This window comes from Pteropus medius, unplaced genomic scaffold, assembly GCF_902729225.1.
Source record: "Pteropus medius unplaced genomic scaffold, Ma_sr-lr_union100, whole genome shotgun sequence".
NCBI lineage: Eukaryota > Metazoa > Chordata > Mammalia > Chiroptera > Pteropodidae > Pteropus > Pteropus medius.
In genome coordinates, this window is record NW_024348533.1 from 233487 (window position 1) to 257128 (window position 23642).

General features: G+C 38.6%; 1 protein-coding gene across 1 annotated transcript in view; it reads right to left on the reverse strand.

Annotated features, from left to right (window-relative positions):
* Nucleotides 1-11824: 11824 nt before the first annotated feature.
* Nucleotides 11825-23642, reverse strand: part of RAD50 (RAD50 double strand break repair protein) — an 84768-nt gene continuing 72950 nt past the window's right edge. Inside the window, exons 22-25 of the mRNA XM_039879952.1 lie at nt 16594-16679; nt 15906-16048; nt 13464-13597; nt 11825-12172 (exon numbers count right to left, since the gene is read on the reverse strand). Of these exons, the coding sequence (XP_039735886.1) occupies nt 11986-12172; nt 13464-13597; nt 15906-16048; nt 16594-16679 (550 nt within the window). The 3' untranslated portion in view covers nt 11825-11985. The remainder of the gene's footprint in view (nt 12173-13463; nt 13598-15905; nt 16049-16593; nt 16680-23642) is intronic.

The following is a 23642-nucleotide window of genomic DNA, read 5'->3' on the forward strand; positions in this document are numbered from 1 at the left end:
TTAAGGAGGTCGATAATGAAAAACAGCAGTTTTGAAAATCGGTTCTACATAGTCTCTTGCATTTCTGCACATCTTGTGAGTGAGGCACTGACTGCCTTACTTTGTTTCCTACTATCTTTTTAGGCGTAATAGCTAATGGCCTGAAGCAAAAGGCAGGCAGACCTACTGACCATTATTAAAAATTCCGGTTCTCTAAGCTCAGGCTTCATTTCCTGTAAGGTAACCCACTGAGTGTACAGGTTCTGGCTCTCTTGGCACTACTTTGTGAGGATTGGGATTCAGGGAACAAAGTAAAAAAGCTAATACTCATATTACTGATGTGAATAATAAACTGTTCTTTGTCTCAGATCCAAGAGTCTTGTGTGTCTTCTATCATCCATGAAAACTGTGAGAAACTAACTCATTAGCATGCAAGCAGGGTAAAATCTCAGCGTTCATTGTTGACAACGGCCCCCAACTTTTAATCTCTTCTCCAGAGGAACCATGATTTTAACTGTTTCTTTTGGTATTTACCTCCTCCTCATTTCTAAATTTCTTGATTGTCAGATGTAGCCATAATCTGTGGTCTACGATAGATGTTTATTTCTCTTGAGTCCTTGCCATTCTCCCACTTTAATCCTTCCTTTTCCCCATCCTACCAGTATACAGAGATCATAATTTGGGTCAGTCAAAAGCCTTGTTTACCGTTTACATAATTATATTAATATACTCACAGCCAAAGCACTACGATTATTTTTATTTTCTCTCAAAACTTTTTCCCTCTGGATTTAATAATTGTCTTGTTTTTCCATTTGCTTAGTTTGCTATGCTGATCTCAGTGATTTAACCCTAAATTCTTGGCCACTTATATAATCTCTTCTCAAGAGATTTGGGTAAATAAGATTTTCTCACAATTTCATCTCCCTAAGAAAGTCTTCCCTGGAGGCTGCTGACCTGCTGTGATATGGACAGCTGCCCGTTGACCGCCCCCCCGCCCTCCGCCCCTCTATGCAGTGGTTACCCTGATGTCTTCTGTCACCATTGCCCTGGAATTCCTTGGCCTCTGTCCTATGTGACTCTCCTGTTTTTTGTATCCCAGGTCTTCCTCTTTCTTGAGGAGACACAGAATTCCTAATAAACACAGAATTCCAGGCAAGAAATAATTTCCTTTCAGAATCTTGAATGCCTGAGCTATTGCCTCCTGTCTTCCAATATTGCTGTTTAGAAGTCGGGAAGCTTTTTTTGAATCCAAAACTTTTCTCTGTCTCAGGAAATTTGTAGAAAATTTTCCTGGTTCCCATGTTCCAAATTTTACAGTTATGTACCTTGGTGTCGTTCTGTTTTCATCTATGATAACACAAACACAGTGAGCCCTTTCAAACTGAAAATATGTTATTCAATTCTGGAAAATTGTCTTTTTAAAAATAAAAATTTCTGTTTTCATTTATTAAATTTTGTCGTCACTGGTTTTAAAACTTGGTTTTGTTTTTTAGAGTTTTAGATTCACAGCAAAATTACAGAGAGTTTTCATATACTCAAGGTCCCCACACACGCACAGCTTCCCTCATTATCATCATCCCCCCACTGAGTAGTACATGTGTTACAAATGATGAGCCTTCACTGACAAGTCATTATCACCCAGTCTATAGTTCACGTTAGGTGTACCTTCTATGGGTTTTAACAAGTGTATAAGGACATATCCACTGTTCTAGAATCATGAGTAGTTTCACTGCCCTAAAAATCCTCCATGCTCCACCTATCCATCTCTTTCTTCCTCTTTAACTCTAGACAACCACTGATCTGTTTACTGTCTCCATAATTTTGCCTTTTCCAGAATGTCATATAGTTGGAATCATACACTATTTAGCCTTTTCAGATCGGCTTCTCCCACTTAGTAATATGCATTTAAAGTTCTTCCACGTCTTTTTATGGCTTGATAGCTCATTTCTCTTTAACACTGAATAGTATTTCATTGTCTGGATGTATCATGGTTTATTCATTCACTTACTACTGAAGGATATCTTGATTGCTTCTAACTATTGATAATTGTGAATACAGTGCTATAAACATCCATGTGTAGGCTTTGTGTGGACATGTTTTCAGTTCGTTTGCATAGAGTATGTTTAGTTTTTGTAAGTGGAGGTGCCATTTTGCATTCTTACCAGCAATGAGAGAGAGCTCCTGTTGCTTTGCCTCCTCATGAGCACTTAGTGTTGTCAGTGTTTTGGGTTTTGGCCTTTCGAAGAGGTATCTCACTCTTGTTTTAATTTGCATTTCCCTGATGACATACAATGCTGAGCATCTTTTCATATGCTTACTTGCCATCATTGTATCTTTTCTGGTGAGGTATCTATTAAGGTCTTTGGCCCTTTTAAAATGTGGGCTGTTTGTTTTCTTATTGTTGAGTTTTAAGTGTTCTTTGTATGTATTGAATAACAGTCCTTTATCTGACAAGTCTTTTCCAATTATTTTCTCCCAGTTTGTTATGTCTTTATTCTCTTGACAGTGTCTTTTGAAGAGCAGCATTTTTAAATTTTAATGAAGTCCAGCTTATCACTGATTCCTTTCATGGATTGTGTTACATGTAAAAAGTCATTGCCAACCCAAAGTCATCTACAATTTTTTCTATGTTATCTTCTAGGGGTTTTATAGTTTTGTGTTTTACACTTAGGTCTGTGATCCATCCATTTGAGTTACTTTTTATGAAGGGTGTAAGATCTGTGTCGAGGTTTTTTCTTTTACATATGGATGTCCAGTAGTTCTAGTACTATTTGTTAAAAAGATTATCTTTGCTCCATTGTATTGTTTTTGCTACTCTGTCAAAGATCAGTTGATTATACTTATGTGGGTCTATTTCTGAGCTCTCTCTTCTGTTCCGTTGATCTATTTGTCTATTCATTTTCCAATGCCATGCTGCCTGATTACTGGAGCTTTATAGTAGTCTTATGTTAGGTAGTGTCAGTTCTCCAACTTTATTTTTCTCCTTCAATATTTTGTTGGCTATTATTTTGCCTGTACATCTTTCTCTACCCATTCACTTTTATTCTATGTTTTATATTTAAAGTGGGTTTATATTTGGGTCTCATTTCTTGACCTACTATGGCAATCTGTAATTAATTGGTGCATTTAGGCTCTGATGTTCAAAGTGATTATTGATAGTTAATATCTGCCATAATTGTCACTGTTTTCTATTTGTTGCCCTTGTTCTTTGTTCCTATTTTTGTTTTCTATTCTTTTTCTGCCTTTTTTTTGTTTTAATTGAGCATTTGATATGATTCAATTTTCTCTCCTTGATTAGTATGCTAGTTATACTTTTTTTTTTTTTTTTTTTTTTTTTTGGTGGTTACCCTAGAGTTGGCAATATATATTTACAACTAAACCAAGTTCATTTGCAAATAACACTATACCACTTCATGGGTAGTGTATCTTATAATAACAAAATAATCCTAATTCCTCCCTCTCATCCTTTGTTTCATTATTGTCATTCATTAATTTCATTTATGTAATTATATGACATTCATATAATCATTTCATTAATTTCGCTTTACATAAGCATGTATGCTTATGTATGTGTATATTTATATAAAGCATATAATTAGATACATTGTTGTTATTACTCTTTTGAACAAATTATTGTTAGATCAATTAAGAATAAGAAAAATAAATGTTTATTTTACTTTCACTTATTCCTTCTCTGATGCTCTTCCTTCCTTTATGTAGATCTGAGTTTTATCACTTTTCTTCTCTCTAAAGAATTTCTTATATCATTTCTTGCAAGGCAAGTCTATTAGCAGCAGATTGCCTCAATTTTTGTTTGAGAAAGCCTTTCTTTCTCCCTCAGTTTTGAAGGATAATTTTGCAGCCATTGGCTGGTTATCAAATTGGGGAGCCTCCCATGCCATCTTCTCTAAGTCATTTCTGGCAGGCGGGGCAGCTTCCCCAGAGAAGATTCACCCTGTCTCCAACCTGGCTGCCAGCACTTTGGCGGCCAAGGGCTGGTAGAAGGTGGGGAGCGGGGGTCTCAGCATCTGTTAATTGTTCACTTATCACCCTGATTTCAGCACAGCGAGGCTGCCCTCAACTGTGCCTAGAGTCCTTGGTCCAGATATGCTCTCCAGAGGAAAATACATCCATTTTTTGCTGGAGTAGGGTCACTTAACTTTGAAGAGTGGAAATTGGGATATAACTGCTTCTTAAACCAAGTTTCAACTTATTATCACCCTTCCCCATCCAGAGGTACTTGGTCTTCTGCCAGTTCCTGAGCATTTGGGGCCATATGTGCATCAGAATAAGTTTTTGTGGCTTCTCTGAGGCTGGTTTTGGATTCAGTTTTCTTGGGTCAACCAAGTAGTCTGCCTGCTGACAATCTGCTTTCTACCTTTCAATATGCTGTTGCTATTTCCCCTTTCTCCCATTTTGGTGGATTTCAACTTTATAAAAATTCAGTTGCTGTCATTTTAGTGGATTATTAAGTGGGAGTTTATGTGTTCATTCCACTGCTTTTGCTTGGAATATATGTTTTTAGTGTAGAGAATTTATGAAAGAGACAAGCAATGAGAAGCAAACATTAATCTTGCACCCCTTTGACCTGGCACTGGTAAACTTCAGTATCTCTTAATAGCCCTTTTTCTATGTACATTCTTATTCTATTACGAAAATGGGATAATACATTATATAACTTTTACTATCTTTTTTCACTTAAACAAAGGGCATTCTCTAGTTAGTATTCTGCATTTAAAAAATTATACAAAAAATGTCATTGCGTAAAGTGCAGATATGCAAATAAAGAAAAATCCCCCCAAAATCCCAGCTCCCAGAGATAATAATCCCTGTAATATTTTATCTTTCATTCTAGTCAAGGGATGTGTATAAGTATTTTATTTCCAAACTAAAACTGAAATATTTGCCTTTGTAAATATTCAGCCTAGTGCGGAAGACATGTTTTAAATGAATGATTACAAATAATTCACAGAACAATTACAAGTTAATTTATTCATTCGGTAAACGTTTATTAATTGCTTGCTATGTGCCAGGCACTAAACAAAACAGCACTGTCCTTACTTCTTGAAGATACATTCCAGCAGGAATCAAGTCACTGATTTTTAGTTTTTTTTTCCTGTCAGTTCAGATTTGCTGTTGGGCTTCTTGAGTGAATTTTTATTTCAGTTATTGTATTCTTCAACTCTCTAATTTTTATTGTTCTTTTTAAAAAATATAATTTCTATCTGCTTAATGATAGTCTTTGATGAGGCATCATTATCTGTCCCCTTACTCTCCTTTGAACTATTACTGTCATATAAATTACATCTTTATACACTATAAGCCCACCGATATGGTGTTTAAATTATTTCTTAATGCGGTTGTTTTAAATTAGATAGATAACAGAATTACAAACCAAAATACAATTATACTTTTATTTTACCTATGTATTTACCTTACTGGAGCTCTTTATTTCTTCATGTGGATTCAAGCCTAGTTTCCTTTCATTTCAACTTAAGGATTTTCTTTTTAGTATTGTAGGGCAAGTCTGCTGGATATAAATCATCTTTTTGTCTGGATAGTTTTTGAGGATAGTTTTACTGGATATCGAATTCTTGTCTAGTCTTTTTCATTCAGCACTGTTAACGTGTCACCCCCCGCCTTCTGGTCTCCATTGTTTCTAAGGAGAATTAGCTGTTAATTTTATTGAGGTTTCTTCACTGCTTTCTCTTGCCTCTTCCAAGATTCTCTGTCTTTGTTTTTTGACAGTTTGACTATGATGAATATAAGTGCGAATATCTTTGAGTTTATTCTATTTGGAGTTTGTTCTGTTTCTTGGCTATGAAAATTAATGTTTTTCATAAAATTCAGGAAGTTTTTGGCTACCGTTACTTCAGATATTCTTTCTGCCTCTTTCTTTTTGCTCCTCTGGGATTCCATTGTGCTTGGTATAGTCGGTATACTGATATGTTTGACAGTGTCTCACAGGTCTCTGTTCACTTTTCTTCATTCTTTATTCTGTCTGTTCTGCAGACTGTATAATCTCATTGGAACTATTTTCAAGTCACTGATTTTTAGTTTTTTTTTTTCTGTCAGTTCAGATTTGCTGTTGGGCTCGAGTGAATTTTTATTTCAGTTATTGTATTCTTCAACTCCCTAATTTCTATTTAGTTCTTTTTTAAAAATATAATTTCTATCTGCTTAATGATAGTCTTTGATGAGACATCACTATCATACTTTAATTATTTAGACATGGTTTCTTTTAGTTCTTCGAACATATTTATAATTGCTGACTAAAGTCTTTATCTGGACTTTCTCAGGGAGCTTCTATTGACTGCTTTTTCGGGCTGTGTATGGGCCATATATTTGTTTCTTTGCATGTCTAATAATTTCTTGTTGAAAACCAGAAATAATGTAATGTGTCAACTCTGAAAATCAAATTATCCCTTTTTTAAGGTTTGTAATTATTTGTTGCTGGTTGTTATTGCTACTTATTGACTTTCCTGGACTAATTATGTAAAATTGTATTCTTTGTCATGAGTGGTCATTGAAGTCTCTATTCAGCTTTAGTGGTAAGTTAATAATTGGATAGAGATTTCTTTTTATTGCCTTGAACTAGTAAGTTTCTAAGCTTTTGTTGAAGGTGTGTGTGTGTGTGAGAGAGATGACTGATTGATTGATTGGTCATGTTTTCAATGCTCCAACAGTCAATTTACAACTGTACCTTAGCTTTCACTTCTTGCATGAGTAGTGTCAAGGACAGCCAGGTCAAAGTATAGGGACAAAGCTCTGATACACACATGAACTTCCAGATTCTCAGGAATGTGTTCAAGCTTGTCAAAGACCCCATGGATATCTCCTTTCCCAATTTTTCCTTTTAAGTTTTTCCTTACTCTCTTGTTGGCCCCGACTAGTAATGTTGGCTCAGGCAGCTGCAGTGTTAACCAATTACCATTGATTGCCTACAGCAGGTAGGACTGTTTGTCCAGTGAGCCTGCGTCGGGTCAAATAAAGACAGGTAGTGAGGATGGAGAGTTTAAGTTAGCTGCCAGAATGTCAAATTGCGGCAGTTCTCTCGGGCTGAAGATTGTCGGGAGCTCCAAATCCATTCTGCTTCCTCCAGCGGCTGTTGATTTCCACAGGTACTATAGTTATGTTGGTTTTCAAAGCTGCTACAGAGACAGGGATAAGGGAACGGGATTAGGGCAAGTTAAAATTCACTGGCTTTTTTCACTGAGATTCAGCTGTTTCTTGAAGAAACACTTCTTGGTTTGTTGCAAGCCTTTAGTTAATTTCCAAAGTTCTAAAAAAAGTTTATTTTGACAGTTTTTGCTAGTGTTCTCACTGCTTTTGTGGAGAAGCAGATTTTTGGCAGTCCTTACTCTTCCCTTATGGACATAGAAATCCTTAAAACCATAAATTTACTCTGATGCTTTGGATTCAACTCAACACTGTGAGTTCTTCATATAGCCTTTCACCATTCTGGATATGCAAACATCTTTCTTCAACAGTGAGAAACTCGGTTCTTATATATATGTGTTTGATTTTGATATATAAAGGGGTTTCAGAATTGCTAACCCACACTCTGGTGAAAAACATTTAGAAAGATGACTAGAAACTATGTTGAGAACAAACTGTAGGGGCAAGACCCAAGACCAAATCACTCACAGCCGTTAGGTGGTTACTTATTCAGATTAGAGATGGTGGTGGCTTGGATGAGAGCAGTGGTGTTTTAGATGGTAAGGCATGGTCAGATTCTGGATGTATTTTGAAAGCTGAACCCACAGTATTAAACTATGGGTTGGATGTGGGATATGAGATTAACAGAATGAGGGAGGACGCTAACATTTTTACCTGAGCAAGTGGAAGAATGGAGTTGCCATTAATTTAAAGCCTATGGGATGTGCAGTTTCCAGGGGAAAGACTAGTTTCAGTTATTTTAAGTTTCAGGTGTCTATTAGATATCCAAGTGCAAGTAGATGTCTGGTAGACAGTTTAATGAGAGTCAGGAGTTTGGAGGAGATCTGGACTAGAGACTAATTTGAGGAGCAGCATCCAAGTGATTATTAAAGTTGCTGTCAGGGCCCTGCCTCTATCCTAAGAATTTCCAGTGTGCTCCAGTCCGCTTCTGCTTCTAGCTGTATCTCTGCCAAAAGGCTTTTTTTTTTTTTTTTTTTTTTTACTTGTGGAAGGCAGCTCTGCTGGTGTATGTAGCAAGCCAGTAGCTAACTCACCTGGAATAGCCCTCAGTGACTCTCGGGGATTGGTATACACATACCCAGCTCTCTTGCCTCTCAGGTGACATAATTCCGAGGCATATATTTTGCCAGATTTCTTAGCATCTCTCTCTGTGGGATTAAGCCACAGTCACCTACTATAGTAGCTGGCTTAAGAACACACTCTTCACTGGCTGTCTTCTCTCAATAGTTCCCGCAGTCTCCTACTGTTTATTCTCACTCAAATCGTTTCAGATTCTGCTTCTGGGAGAACCCAAATGGAGGTAATAATTTTAAGGCTAAGAGACTGGGTGAGATCACCAAGTGAGACAATAAGGGGTGCAGGCTCAGACTGAGCACCACAGAACTGCTACATTTGAAGGTTAGGGGAATGGGGGACCAGCAAAGGAAACTGTGGTGCCAGGAGGCTGGGGGTTGTCAGGAATGTTTGAGGCTAGAGAGGGGCAAGACAGTTGAGGGTCTATGCAAGACAGCAATGTACTGATGAACTGTGGGATTTAAGATATACAGGGAGAGAAGGCATTTAAGGAGAGAAGGCATGAGAGAAATGAAGAACTGAACAAGTGGTTGAATCAATGGATTGAAATCCTGGTGGGCTAAAAGAATTGCTGGGTTGGAGACCACAGGAGTGGATTGTGAAGTACCAGGGGGGCTGCCAGGGACTGAGATGCTTCACAATGAGGCTGTGGAGGGTTGCAGTTAGTCTTTAAAAGAGTCGGACCCTGGATTAAGACTGTGGAGTATCTTCTCACTGGAAGAAAGAACAAGGAGCCAAGAGGCCATAGGGTTGTATTAGATCATTTGGATACTGAAATCGCCAATGACTATGAAATTAGAATTAGAGAATGACAGCGATCTGGGAGCCGAAACTCTCAGTGAATAAGGGGGAGTGACCAGGCTGTGGGCTAAAGATAGCTGCAACAAGAAAGAGTACAGTGAAGATACGAAATTTTTCTTGGACACACCATACTATGTTCCATGCTGTTTCTAAGTAGTTTATAGTCATTTAAGCCTCAAAACAACCCTAAAGATAGGTACCATTTTTACTACTTTTACAGATAAAGCAGCAGAAGCAACAGGATAAATGACTTGCCCAAGGTCCTAAAGCTAGTGAGTGGTGTGCTAAGATTTGAGCCCAAGTAGTCTGATTCATATTCATAACCTCCATCCTGTAATGCCCATTCATTCCACGTGTGAAGGAAGGGGGTTAAATGGAGAAGCGGGGATAACAGTGATCTAGAGGCATCGACGAAAAGAAGGGCACCTGCCCTATCTACAAGCCCTGTGATACAAGAACAGGAGGGAAAGGAACCCTGGGTAAGCTGCACCCTCGGGGGAAAATCTGACTCAAATTTGGGAAGTCTGTTTTGATTTATGTTTCACTGCCTATATTTATCTTGTATTGCCTTTGTCATTCCTTACTGCAATGGCTAGACCTTTCAGAAACATATTGATAGAAGGTAACTGGTTTTATTTAATGGAAATGTTTCATTTTTTGCTGTTGACATGAATTTTGATTTGATAGCAAATGACATTAAGAAAATATCCTTTTATTCTTTGCAATATTATGGGTTTGCCAAAGCTAGACGTTGAATTTTATCAAATAATGGTGTTAGGTGTCTTATCAGATTTTTTTCCCCTTTGGCTTTATTAATGATGACTTTTGTATGAACAGATTTCTTTTTCTGAAATAGTCTTGTACTCTTGGGATAAAAACACCTTGGTTATTTATATGTTTAATATATGACTAGAACTGATTTGCTCTTACTTATGAATTCCTGTATCTGTGCTGAGTGAGAGTTGGTCTGTCATTTATTCTTGTGATACCTTTGTCAAGATCTTGCTAGCCTTGTAAATTTCAAAGCTAACTAGGGTGACTGAACACTGTCACGAGAAGGGGCTTTGGACAGGAAGTAGGTGGCTGAGTGGTGGCTGTGCTGCTTGGCCCATTCATCCAGGGATTGGGCGAGGGTCCGGACCAGAGTCTTTCAACAAGGGTTTTCAAGTGAACCACAGAACAGAGGAAATTATCTGAGTAACTCTTTTTTCAGTTTGCTCAAGGACAGTAATAACTAGTATCATCTTAGAAGCACAGATATTGACTACACACAGTGATACTGTATTAGTTTCCTACTGTTGCCGTAACAGATTAGCAAATTTAGCAGTTTAAAAAAACCACAAATTTATTCTCTTATAGTTCTGGAGGTCAGAAGTCCAGAAGCAGATTTATTGGGCTAAAAGTGAAGGCATCAGCAAGGCTGGGGAGGGGAGAATTGGTTTCTTTACCTTATTTTAGCTTCTAGTGGTCACCTGTATTCCCTGGCTTACAGCCCTTCCTCCATCTTCAAAGTGCATGGCTCCAGTCTGCCATCTGCCAACCCGGTTCCTTTCCCTCTTCTGCAATCCTCTCTCTCTGCCTCCTTCTTATCAGGATACTATGATTACATTTAGGACCCAACAGGATAGGCCTCCATCACAAGAGCCTTAGCTTCACTCACACCTGCAAAGCTCCTTGTGCCATGTAAGGTCATATCCACAGGTTTCAGAGATTAGGACCTGGATCTCTTCAGAGGCCATTATTCAGCCAACCACAGGTACCTCAGGATCTTAGAGCTTAATTCTCTTCTAGACCCTGGTTGAGAAAGGCTGTCTAGACCATATCCTCATTAGGTCTGCAGATGGCCCAGAACTGTGACACATGACTGACAGACTCTGAATGATAAAACCCCACAAAGTCTAATTCAAAAGGATGTGACTTGGTAGCATTCTTTGTGCAATGCTTGTAAAAGGCTTACAGATGTCAGCTGGAAACTCCAAGAAAAAGTGTGATTGGTCTTTTATTAGAAATGACAGTTGGAGTGAAAATGAGAGGCCTGCTCTTCCAGGTCTGGTTGGACCCCGTAGAAAGCAGGTCATGACTTCGCAAATGAACTCTGCTTGTGTTCCACCCTGGAGCACACTTAGAGAGCAATCAAGGCTGATGGTGAGGCTGAGATGATACACAGTATAGACATACAAGAGAGTTAAAGCCTTCTTCATGATGGCAGACCAGGCCCCAAGTGAAGGGAGGCCTTGCTTTTGGTCAGAGTTTTCTAAAGGTGGATGTGCGCAGTGGGGAACTTCCTCTCTCTAGAGAGAGCCCTGAGTCTGGATGACTATCTCAGGGGTATGTGGGGAGGGAAGATGGTGAATATTGATCTAGGTTACTTAAGGTTCTTGTCAAACCCTGAAGCCCCCATTCAACTACTTAACATTTTAGTTTGGGAAACTGAGGCAGAGGAGAGTGGTTACTTGGTTGGGTTTATAAAGGGCAGAGTCATATATTAAAATATCACCATTTATGATCATATTCAGACTCAATGATAACTCAGTTTAAAACCATATGCAAGGAAATAAATTAGTAACACAACCCTGATTCTTTTTTATACCCAAACCATAAACTGTCAAGGCAGTGAGAACCTACTTCTCAACAGTGCTTTTAAGAAGTGAAAGGTAGTAGCTCCGGGTCCCAGGAAAGCACACGTTTATGCCTGGGGGGAAGAGAAGCTGAGTCAGACTGTGCTGCTCTTGAGCCCTTGCAGGCCTATCAGATGTGTCCTGGGGGGATGAAGTTCAGGAATCAGCCCAAATTTCATGTGAAACAATTTTAATCATTTTAGAACCTCTCAGACATTCAAAATCCTAGACACAAGGCTCCTTTTAAATAACATATTTTCTGACTTAGTTGATACCAGAAATAAGCAGTTGCCTGAGGACCTGTGTTTCTAAGGCATTTAAATCCTGAATATTTTTAATGAACGTAAGATACCAGGGAGTTGACATTGCATTTCACAATCTCTGAGCACTGATCAATGTTCTTCTTAATCCTGTAGAATTTTTCCACATATTCAGACCGCCCTAAGAGCTCCACAAAATCTTCGTCATGAGTGATTACCAGAAGCTGGAAGTTACGTTGCTGTGAGCGACTTTTTATTATCCTGAAACAATATATTTAGAACATTTTATTAATCAAGAGTATATATAACTTTGAGAAAGCTATTTGAAAAAGCCACCGTGAACCTTGTCAGACACAAGACCATGTGCTATGTGAGATGACCAGGCTTTTCCTGTGTTGATAATGCCAGGGCCTCTGAGAGCCCTGCAGGAAGTCAGGGCGGGTGGGGGGCAGGATACCCAGGCCTCCAGCCCAGTCAGGGGATGCATGGCTGGACTTTTCACCTAGGTCTGGCTTACAGACTGGTAAGAATACATGATCTAGTTTCCTCCAGAATACAAAGTTCTTACTATAACAAGTGGAAATGTTTTACTTAGTTTTTCTTTATATCTATATTGCTCGGCTTCAGGAGTATGATTTAGTCCTTCGCCTGGGGTTTTCTTGACCTGTGACTAGTTTTCTCCGGAAGAAAATAAAAAATTTTGTTAAAAAGACAGACTAGAGGCAAGGGGAATAACATATGTTGCCTTCTTAGGAGCTGGCTCTACTTAGAATTCTGCCACTACCAGTCACTAGATGCATCATTAGTATGACACACAGGGGGCATGAGTAGGTGTACTGAGAACCTTTGTGTTCATTATCTACATGTTGAGGCAACCAGCTATGAAACTGAGACCTGAAAGACTTTTTCTTTTAATTAACCACTTATTTATCCCTTGTCAGGAGGGATGCACTTAGGTTTCAAAAGCACTAGCGCTTACTTGCTGGTCACACAGGACTACTGGGAGATGGCTGGAGACAGGTGGCCCTATGGCCCAATCCCTGCTATCAGACAGAAAACGTTATCTCTGCCAACACAGTCTTTAAGCAAGGGCTGCCTACTTCTGGAGACTGTGCCCACCACAGGTTTTGCCCTTTCTGGATTCTATGTAACCACTAATATACTTTTTGAATAAGCTGTCATTCCTTGTAGATGTCTGACGCATGTGAAAAGCTGGGGAGACAGTCCAAAACCACTATTACCACCTAGAAACAGTTTAGCAAGTCATGACACGTGGGTCCTTCTAGTGGGTTTACAGGAAAGCCAAATCAAGCCAGAAAACCCTCACTACAAGCTTCCCCATAAACACACCTTGGGGAAATGCACGATGTGTCTGGAGCTGCTGTTCACCATCTAATTCTTTTAAAAAATCTGACAAATTATCAAAAAGTAAAGCCTAAAGTCTGGCACCAACCAGCTTCCCCAAGGAAGCTAGAGAGGGGTTTCACCACAGAACTTTCTTAATCATACTTGGAAAGCTATCATAACCAGTCCCCAAATTTGAGACACTTACTCAACCAGAGCATGTGCAAGAGATTCAATGTTTTCTCGGTCCAGATTTGTTGTTGGCTCATCCAAGGCAAGAATGCCACAGTTTAAGCAGAACGTCTCAGCCAGGGCCAGGCGAATAATGAGCGATGCTAATACCTGGAAAACACCAAAGATGAGCTGCACCGCACAGACCTTTTCCTCATTCACCTTTGGAAAGCAAACAGACCTGGCTTAATCTCTTTATATGGGAAAGGTCACAGAGTCACTCACTGCTTTTATTTGGGAGAGCCTGGCACTGTGACCAGACTTAAGCCTTTCCAGAAGGTGAACCATCAGGTGCATTATCTCAGCCTATCATTTGCAATAAAATAAAATGCCAAAGGCAATGCTGATCCCCGACCCCACCCAAATCACATCGACTATAACAAAACTTGAAATCACAGGTGTGAATCAGAAATGCATTACCATTTAGCTGAAACTAATAATTTAATAATGGCATAAAATTAACCACCTTAAAAATTCATGACCTATTTTATTTTCCTGATGAGATTTGTTAGAAAACTTGGACACATTACATTTTCCAGAGCCTCAGAGGCCTTTTCTCTCATAGTCTTCCTTAAATCTCTATGTTCTGTAGTCCAAAAGAGGCACCTAACCCACATCATATTTTAACCTACACGTATGTTTGTATAAATAATTTTGAGAGAGAGAATGAATTCCTGGGTCAAAAGGAATTCTTTATCAGGAGTACAGAATCATGGTTTATTTAAGCTTACTTATAGGAAATCTAAGCAACCAAAACAGGCACTTTCAAGGTTAATAGAAATCTAATACTAAATCCCTCGGACCCAGCTGAAACCTTCTGAGGATACAAGGGACACAGAATTAAGAGCGAAGGACTATTCTAGGAAGTCTAACCTATCTTTATGTGAGGTGTAAATCTCCCCTCCCCCTGAATTTGAGTGAAGGAGCTTCAGTGAGTGAGTGAGTGATTTTACAGCAGTTTACAGCTTCTCTTTGATGCCTTGGGCAGGCTGGCAGACTGCAGAAGCCAAGGCCACACCTGGACAGGCACTTCCTTCCTGTGTTTGAATCCCACTGCTGCCACCTCCACCACTACCTACTCAGAGTGGAGTCTAATGGAGCTCCCAGCCTTTCTACCAAAACATTTGTCTGTCCTCTCTCCCAACACCAAGAAAACATTTATAGCTAATTAGTTTTTATAATTTAGAGTAGCTACAGGAAATCTTTTGTTCAGAAATTATTTTTGAAAGTATTTTTAATTCAAAGAGATGTTTCAAACTGTATTTTCTTATTCATAAATATCACTAAAAATCACCAATGTAGGGGATACTGATTACAGATCACAAATTTGTCATTTTTTGCAGACTACGATTAAGATAATAATCTGCAGATGCCTTAAATTAGTATCAGTTTTCTGGGCTGACAACAAAATACATGCATAGAGTATCTTTAGGCAAAAATTAAAAACTACTTATGAAAACAACTCAGACAATATGAGGATCCATTTCTAGAATTTTAAAAATGTGCTAAGAAAATCAGGGCTCCAAAGATGTTATCAAGTGTAATCCTCTGCCTCTAGTCTGAAAGGAGGAAGCTCAAGAATCTGTGACATCTTGGGTAAAAACCTGTGCACAGTGAAAGGACTCAGGCTTGTTCTCCAAGGATGCGGGTCCTCCTTTCCCAACTTTTAAAAGCTTCATTCCTCTTCCTGATTTGCTCTGTGCTCCATAGCCAACCCAGGCTATTCTCTCAGAGCCTCATGCAGAACCAGGTAGCCTGGCCCAGCAGCTGAATCTGTGTGTGCGTGTGGTGGTGGGGGCAGAGGCACCTGTGGGTATCTCAGCCTTCTTTTAGATGGTCTGCAGGCCCCCAGGTAGGCTGGGCATGGTGGTGGGGGATTCAGTCCTGTAATGGGGCTGCTTTCTCAGTGAGACTGTCTCATATACTGTAATGCCTCATTTGACTCCACCTAGGATCTGGTTTGCTAATACTGTATGTCATTGATTCTAAAACACTCCCTACCCTGCCTTGGCTTTTCTGAAATCTGGATGCATCTCACAATTACACTTGTGTTTTTTCTTTCTTAGTGGCACATAAAATAGTTGTGTCTTACAATGACACAGTAGCCTTATTCTCATGAGGGCTGTGAAACAATGAATGGTCTTCAGCTCCTTGTTCTACATTTAGCCTATCCTATGAGAATGTTTCAGGTCCTTCTCCCAAGAGCTTACTTTACATAATGTTGCAAGAAATTCTGGTTAGAACTGGGAGAGTATAAGAAGGTAGCTGAACCTGAATCACTGTGCATGGCGGCCAGAAGCACTGTAAAGAGCCTCCTACTATTCAAGGGCAGCCTGGGGTGCTTCCTCCTCATCGACATTTGTGTCTCTTTGTCAGTTTTCTGGGTAAAGGTAGCTCCCTAAGTTCTTGTGATACCTGCCTTTTGTCCAGCACTGCATCGTCCTCGCATATCCAAGGCTGTGTCTCCTTTTAGCATCACTACTCTGTAGTTGTAATTCCGCCTTTTATCAGAAGCTGCTATGTTTTCATCGGCATCAGAGCGAATTTCTATATATTCGATATCTGACACAGGAAGAAGAAGATTTTAGATGAACCTATACTCTGTAGTCCTTTTGTCATTTGCAAACATCGAGTAAGCCTGGGAGTGACGTATGAGGCTGACATTACAGGGGGAAACCCTGGCTGGTTTGGAACCTTTTTCTCTGGCTGAGGATTCATGAGGATTCCTGGGCCAGAAGCAATCCAGGTACCCCAACCTATAGTCTCAGCTCTGCCTTTCTTAGTTCCTCTATTAAGAGTTTCCTCCTGATGGTTTTCTTCTTATCACATTTTGGCTTATCCCTATCTACACTTCAACAGAACCTATTATGTCATCAGCTAAATATAATGTGCACCGTAGCCAAATATGTAGGTCCTATCAGGCTTTGGAATAGAAACTTTTGCATTTTCTTTCTTTTTTTTTTTGCTATGAGATGTTGTCAAGATAAGGATTCTTAGAAAACCTCAAAGAGACATTCAGTAAAAGGTCCAGGCATGATGAGAAGTGTGGGGCAAGAGCTGGTGACAGGGCTTTGGAAAGAGCACTCGTGCTACATCATGCTAATTACCTTGTCCGCGATAGGTACTTCGCCAAAGGTCGCGAATGATTTTATTGATTTCTTCCATTTTCATACTGTGAAATTTCATTATTGCTCTGGAGAAAAAAGCCATTGGTACTTTAACGGAATAATAACATGGTTATATACTATTGCATGTATAAGAATTTATTTAAAATATATAATAATGTATATAATAATAATGTAACACCATAATATCATAAAATAACTCGCCCAGTATTTTCAGAGATAAAAGTAGGAGATAGTAAGAGCCAGAAAAAATAAACGGGACCGAAATCTTGCTGCTTGGCTAGTCCTGAAAACTGCCAGGCATATTTCCAGTGCTCCAGGGTTGCTATGCTACCCTTCCTCATTTTTACTCTCTCTGATATGACAAAGACCCCCTTAAATTTTCTTAGGCTTATTGGAAAGGCTGTTTTCACTGATGCCCACTGGTTACAGGAGGACCTGCTGAATGGATGAGAGTGAGTAAAAGGAGTGAGGGAGGTGTACAGGGTCCCTCAGTCTGTGGGAAATAGGAAAAAGACTTTGGAACTGCCTTTTTCCTCTTTTATTACTCTTAAGGTTTACCAAAAGTCAGCCTCTCAAGCTGATTTTATTTCTCAGATCTGTGAGCTTTTTATCAACTAGAAGCTTTGGTTCAGAAAGGGTGATTTAGAGGCTTAAGCTGAGCTGAACCTCAAAACTTTGATTTTCCCTTCCAAGTAGAAGAATCAGAAATCTTAATTCCAAATATGAGCACCCCACCCTGTCCCCGTACAACACTCTTAAAAAACTAGTAGTTTCTGAACACTAAAAAGAAGGAAAGAAATGTAAAAACAAAAGTAGCTTGTCAAAATCTAACATTGTTTTTACTACAGTCACCTTTTATCAAAAAGCCCTTAGGTTCTTTGGAAGTGGGTTTATGAACTAATAAATGTTGCACCAGTGACAAAAAGGCAAACATCACTGCCATTACCATACAAAGGATGTGAGGTGGCCTTACTTCCATTTGCAAGGCTCTTATCTGATATATACAAAAAAAGAAACTGAACGTAATGCTATTGCTTCTGCATAATCATTTCATGATCTCCTGGTTCACCAGCAAAAGAGAAAGAAATGACTCAACATAAATACATTTTAAATATCAGATGAAGGATTTTGAAGTAATAAAAGACTGGAAAAAACCATATTCTACTTGTTGATGAGAATGCAACAAGCCTCCATTTTCTACTTTATTCATCTATCTCAGCCTAACATTTTATACTCCTTTCATATTTGCTAACAAAACAAAACAAACAAAACCTTAGAGAATTCTGTAATCCATAGCTTTATACATTACAACCCTGATTTTTCAAATAACTTTTTAAAAAGGCATCTTTCCATTCAAGTTAAAAATCTTCCATAAATAACATAAACATTCCCAATGTGGATAACAAGTTCTAGCTGGGGGGCGGGTATCCAAGGTGCAAACACTGAGCCTCTGCTGTGGCTCCCTGTACAACAGAGGTGGTGCATCCTAGCCCATGGGTAGGTCTGCTGAGACGAAAACTACAGGCAAAAGCTCTAGTCTTGAAAAAGCTCCATACTCACTAAGGGGTGTGTCAGACAGAGTCAATGCCTATTGCTGTTGGCTGAACCATTGCTTATCTCTGTATCCTCTCAGTCTGTCCAGTCTGGACTTTACAACTTCACAGTGCAACAGTAGAGGATGACTCAGGTAACAACATTAATCCACTTGAGGGAATAACAATGATAACAGTGATTATTATTGATGAGCATTACCTTATATGAGGCACAATTATGCTAAACAATCATATCTCATTTAATCCTTACAACAACACTGGGAGTTAGGCCTAGTTATTCTTATTTTACCATTAAGAAAAGTGATATTTGATGAAGTTAATAACTAGCTCAAGATCAGAGAAAAGTGGCCAGGATATCAACAGTCTTTGAATATGATATTTAAAAAGGCAATCAAAATGCCATCTTTAAAGCCACCAAGCTCAGATAGTTTTATGAGTAAATGTTATCAAATCTTCAAGGTACACTTAGCTCCTGAGTACACTGTTACACAGCAATGAGAAATATAAATAAAAATTAAAAAAAGGTACAAGCCTATTTTACTTCTGAATATAGATACTAAGATTCTAAATAAAATCAAATTTAGTGAGGGTATGAAAAAGAACATATCATTATCAAGTAGTGTATCTCAAGAAAGCACGAATAGTACAACAGGAAAAAATTTAAGATAATTAATTGAATTAATGAATTAAAAGAAAAAAAATTGATTATCCCAAGGGCTGTCAAAGTATTTGTTATAACACTAAGTTTTGATTAAAATCCTCAGAGAAAAATAAAACTTCTTAATTTGACTCTATCAGATATCCACAGCAGCATCAAATTTCATGTTAAACTATACAGAAGGGTTCCTCCTAAAGCTAAGAACAAGAGATAGAGCACTCTTATTATGATTACTCTAAAATAATGTCCTAGAGATCCCTAACAAGTCAGCAAAAACAATAAAAAGAAATAAAGAATAAATGAGGGGAAACCGCCCCCCACCCCAAAACTTGTCATTGTTTCTGCAAGTAATATAATTGTACATTTAAAAATCTAAGAAAGCATCTGAAAAGCTATTAACACTAATCAGGTGGGCAGAAATAAAATAAACATACAAAAATAGTTTTAGTATCTAGTAGCAAAATCCAAATGGAAACATAATAATAATAAAAAAGATCCCATTGACAGTGGAAATAAAAACTATGAAGTACCTAGGGAGAAATCCAACAAAAAGGTATAGGATCTAAAGGAAAAAGCTATAAAGCTTTACAAAAGGACAAAAAGAACTGATTAAATAAGACAGACATACTATGGGGTCCAAAATGAGATTTTCAATATAGCAAAGTGTCCAGTCTCCACGGTAATCCATAAAGTAAATGCAATCCAAACAAAACTCCCAGATTAAAAACATTATTTAAATGAAATCTATAGGTGACTAAAGTTTATATTTCAAAAGAATAAAGTCAAAAGAATACAAAAAGAATAAAATCACAGTACTGGAACAGGAATAAAAATGAAATAAAATCAAAAACACATAGAACTTCAGTTTATAAATGACATTTTAAATCAATATTAAAGGTTTTAATAGTGTTGGAGAGAAAAAAACTTTAAAATTTATTATCTATCCATTATCAAACCTCAAATAAATCCAAATGAATTAAAAGATTAAAAGTTAAAACTATCAGAAGAAAAACATTTTTATAATCTTAGGATTGGGAATCCCTTCTAATTGAGAAGCCATAAAAAAAATACCAAAGATTTGCCTACCTAAAAATTAAGTCACAGATAACACCACAGAGAAAGTTAAAGGACAAATGATAAAGTAGGAATAACTACCTGCAATGTATGTGAAAAGGATTAATACCCAAAATACTTTTAAAAAGTGGTATAGGGGAGGAGGAAAAATGGTGTAGATGGCAGAGGTTCTGTACACCCCTCTGGCAACCAAATCAAAGTGACAGAAACAAAGAACCAGCAGCATGGAAAAGTTGCCTGGGATCTAGATGAACAAGCCATACAACTAGGGAGAAAGCTAATAAATCACTCTGCAATGGCAGAAAGTAGGATGTGGTGAGGACGAGGGGTTGTGGGTCCCAAGTGGCTGAGTGAGACAGAGGCTGCAGCAGTAGCAGACGCCTCTTAAAGGGGCCGCGTCCACGAGTGGATTTTCATGGTGGCGGACCTGCTTGCTCTGAGCACCAGTGCTGATCTGGCTGCATGCAGGAGTACCAGGGACTTACAGGGAGACGTTGTCAGAGTAAATGCCCAGGCGAGACACGTTCTGCATAGAAGTGCCAGCAGTATCCACTGTTCCCTGTTGAGCCCCCTGCTCTCCTAGTGCGCGGACACAGCGCCGCCATAGCCAAGAGGTCATCAAACTAGATAACAGAGGTTGCTCCACCCAGAGGATTCCCTGAAACTCCACCTCCCCCAACTCATGGCCCCACCCAAGCCACATCCAGGTGTATCTTCAGCAAGTCTGGTACTCCTTGCTGGGCAATGCCTAGACTCACACTCTAAGCAGCTGGCCTCAGTTTCTGGTGTGACCTTTTGAGACAACAATAAGCACAGCATCTGTGGATTGCTTATTGAATCTTAACCGGTGGCCCCGGAGGGGCAGAGGCTTGGGCTAAGTTTGGCCTACAGCCGAACCCTTCTCAGGACTGTGCCACTGGACACCTACTTCACAAATTCACCCTAATAAGACTCAGAGACATAGGAGCTTAGCTTAGTACACAGAAACAGACATGGAAAGGCAGCCAAAATGGGAAGACAAAGAAGCATAAACCATACGAGAGAAGAGAACAGAGATCGAGATATAATGGAGTCAAGTAATCTAACAGATGCAGAGTTCAAAACACTGGTTATAAAGATGCTCAATGAACTTTCAGGAAGTGTAGATAAATTCAGTGAGAACTTCAACAAAGAGATAAAAAACATAAAAATTGAAAAGGAAATTATAAAAGGGAACCAGTCTGAAATGAAGAACACATTATCTGAGATGAGAGGTATATTAACTGGAATAAACAAAGGAATAAACAAAGTGAAAGATTGAATGCCTTTATCTAGAGGACGGGAAAGACGGGAAAGTCAAGGACACTCAATCAGAATGGCAAAAGATACCAAGACTATAAAAATAATTTAAGGAGCACGAGACACTATTAAGGGTCCAAATATCTGTCTGATTGGCGTACCTGAAGGAAAACAAGATGTTGAACAGCTGTTTGAAGAAATAATGATGGAAAACTTCCCTAACCTAGTGAAGGAAATGGACATAAAATCCCAGGAAGCTCAGAGAATCCCAAAAAACAGGGATCCAAAGAGGCCCACACCAAGACACATCATAATGAAAATGCCAAAGGTTAAATACAAAGAATATTAAGAGCAGCAAGAGAAAAGCAGATAGTTACCTATAAGGGAACTCATAAGACTGGCAGCTGATTTCTCAAAAGAAACTATGTAGGATAGAAGGGCTTGGCACAAAATATTCGACGTAATGAAGACCTAGGATCTACAACCAAGGATACTTTATCCAGCAAAGCTATCATTTAGAGTTGAAAGACAGATAAGAGAGCTTCCCAGACAAAAATAAACTAAAGAAATTTATCACCACCAAGCCAGTATTACAGGAAATGTTGGAGGGACTTCTTTAAGAAAAAACAGGAATAAAGAATGGTAACACTACATTCCTATCCACAAGTACTTCAAATGAAAAAGAATTAAGTGCTCCAACTAAAAGAATGGCTGAAAGGATAAGAAAACAAGACCCCTATTTATGAAAAGGAAGGGGATGGAAAAAGATACTGCTTTGATGAACCTAGAAGGTATTTAAGTCAGACAGAGAAAGATAAACACTATATGATTTCACTTATATGCAGAATCTAAGGAAGAAAAAGAACTAATCAAAAACAGACTCACAATTACAGTGGACAATTTGGTGATGGACAAAGGGGAAGGGAGATGGGGGGATGAGAGAATGGGGTGTAGGGTTAAAGAAGTACAAATTAGTTGCTGAAGGATTGTCACAGGGATGGGTAGCACGGCATAGGGAATGCAGTTAGCATTAATATGTTGGCTAGGTGGAGGGTGGGGAGGGAGGGAACAATTAGAGGGATCATTTTATGAACTATATAGATGTCTAACCAATGTACTGTATACCTGAAACTATTTAAAATAAATTAAAGAAAAAAGTGGTACAAATCACTAAGAAAAAGACAACCAAATAGAAAGACTGGCAAAGAGATATGAATAGGCAATTCTTGAAGAAGAAATACAAATAGCCAATATATGAAAAGAGGTTTAACTTCACTAGTAAACAGGGAAATGCAAATTAAAGTGAGCATTTTTTTGTGCAGCAGATTGGCCAAAAAAAAGGGTGATAATATGAAATGCAGACATTGAGAAATGGTTACTTACATATATGAACATAAAAGATTTTCATCACATTAAGAAAAAGACAACAGAAAAATAACTATAAGTATACTATTCACATCAAAACAAAAGACATATTTGTGTGTATATACATGCAAAAGCACTGTGAGTGTAATGAAAATGTGTCACCAATGTAATAATATTTAAGTGCTGAATAAATGTTAGACAGTCATGGAAATTAACCTAGTCCAACTTGAACCATGTTCTCTGATTTGTGTAGTAATGAAGTACAGGGAAGCACAAATATCTGTAATACAAGGCTGAATGGGTTAAGCGGTATAAGTCATATAAAATATTATGGAGTGCAAAGGAAGGAAAAATTATATCTGTTTGGGAAGGGCTTCATCAAGGTAACATTACGAGGAGGAGAAATCACAGGGGAAAATGTGAGGGAGAAATCACAGGGGAAAAATCTTAAGGGAACAAAATTGTCCAGTTTGCTTAGAACATAGTGAGTACTGAGAGATGAAATGGGAAAGGCCATGTGTGGAAGCCCATCCTAAAACGAGCAGAGAATAGAGGCCACCCACCTTTAGGAAAATTAACCTGACAGAAGTATACCAGGGGTAGGAGGGATAAAGAGGTAGGGAAAGCTAGCACAATAATACAGGTAAGAGCAAAGGAGGGTCTGCCTTAGGAGCGGCCGTGGAAGAAATGCAACTCTGACAGAGTACTGAGCAGGACTCTCTGTGCGAGCGGACTGCTGGCTGTCAGATGCAGGCCCCAAAAGTCAGTTAGCACACCTTGTAGCACCTGGATTTTACAAGGAATTAACATTTACGAGTGACCTTGAAGGTCCATGACCTTCATTCTGTAAACGATCATTCTGTTGAGGCAAAGATGTGAATTTCATAGACTGGAAACTGTTGTTGAGTGGTCATCTAAGTTGCATCAGCCCCATCATGCACCTAGAGTGTATGTCACTCAGCTGAATGCATATATTAACTTGTATGAAATGCTATGTTTTGTGAAAACTGATTCCCAAAGAATGCGAAAAGGTCTAAAGTCTAAGAATATTGTGGTTTATAAATTATTTGTCTTATATTTAAATACTCTTAAGAATCTGA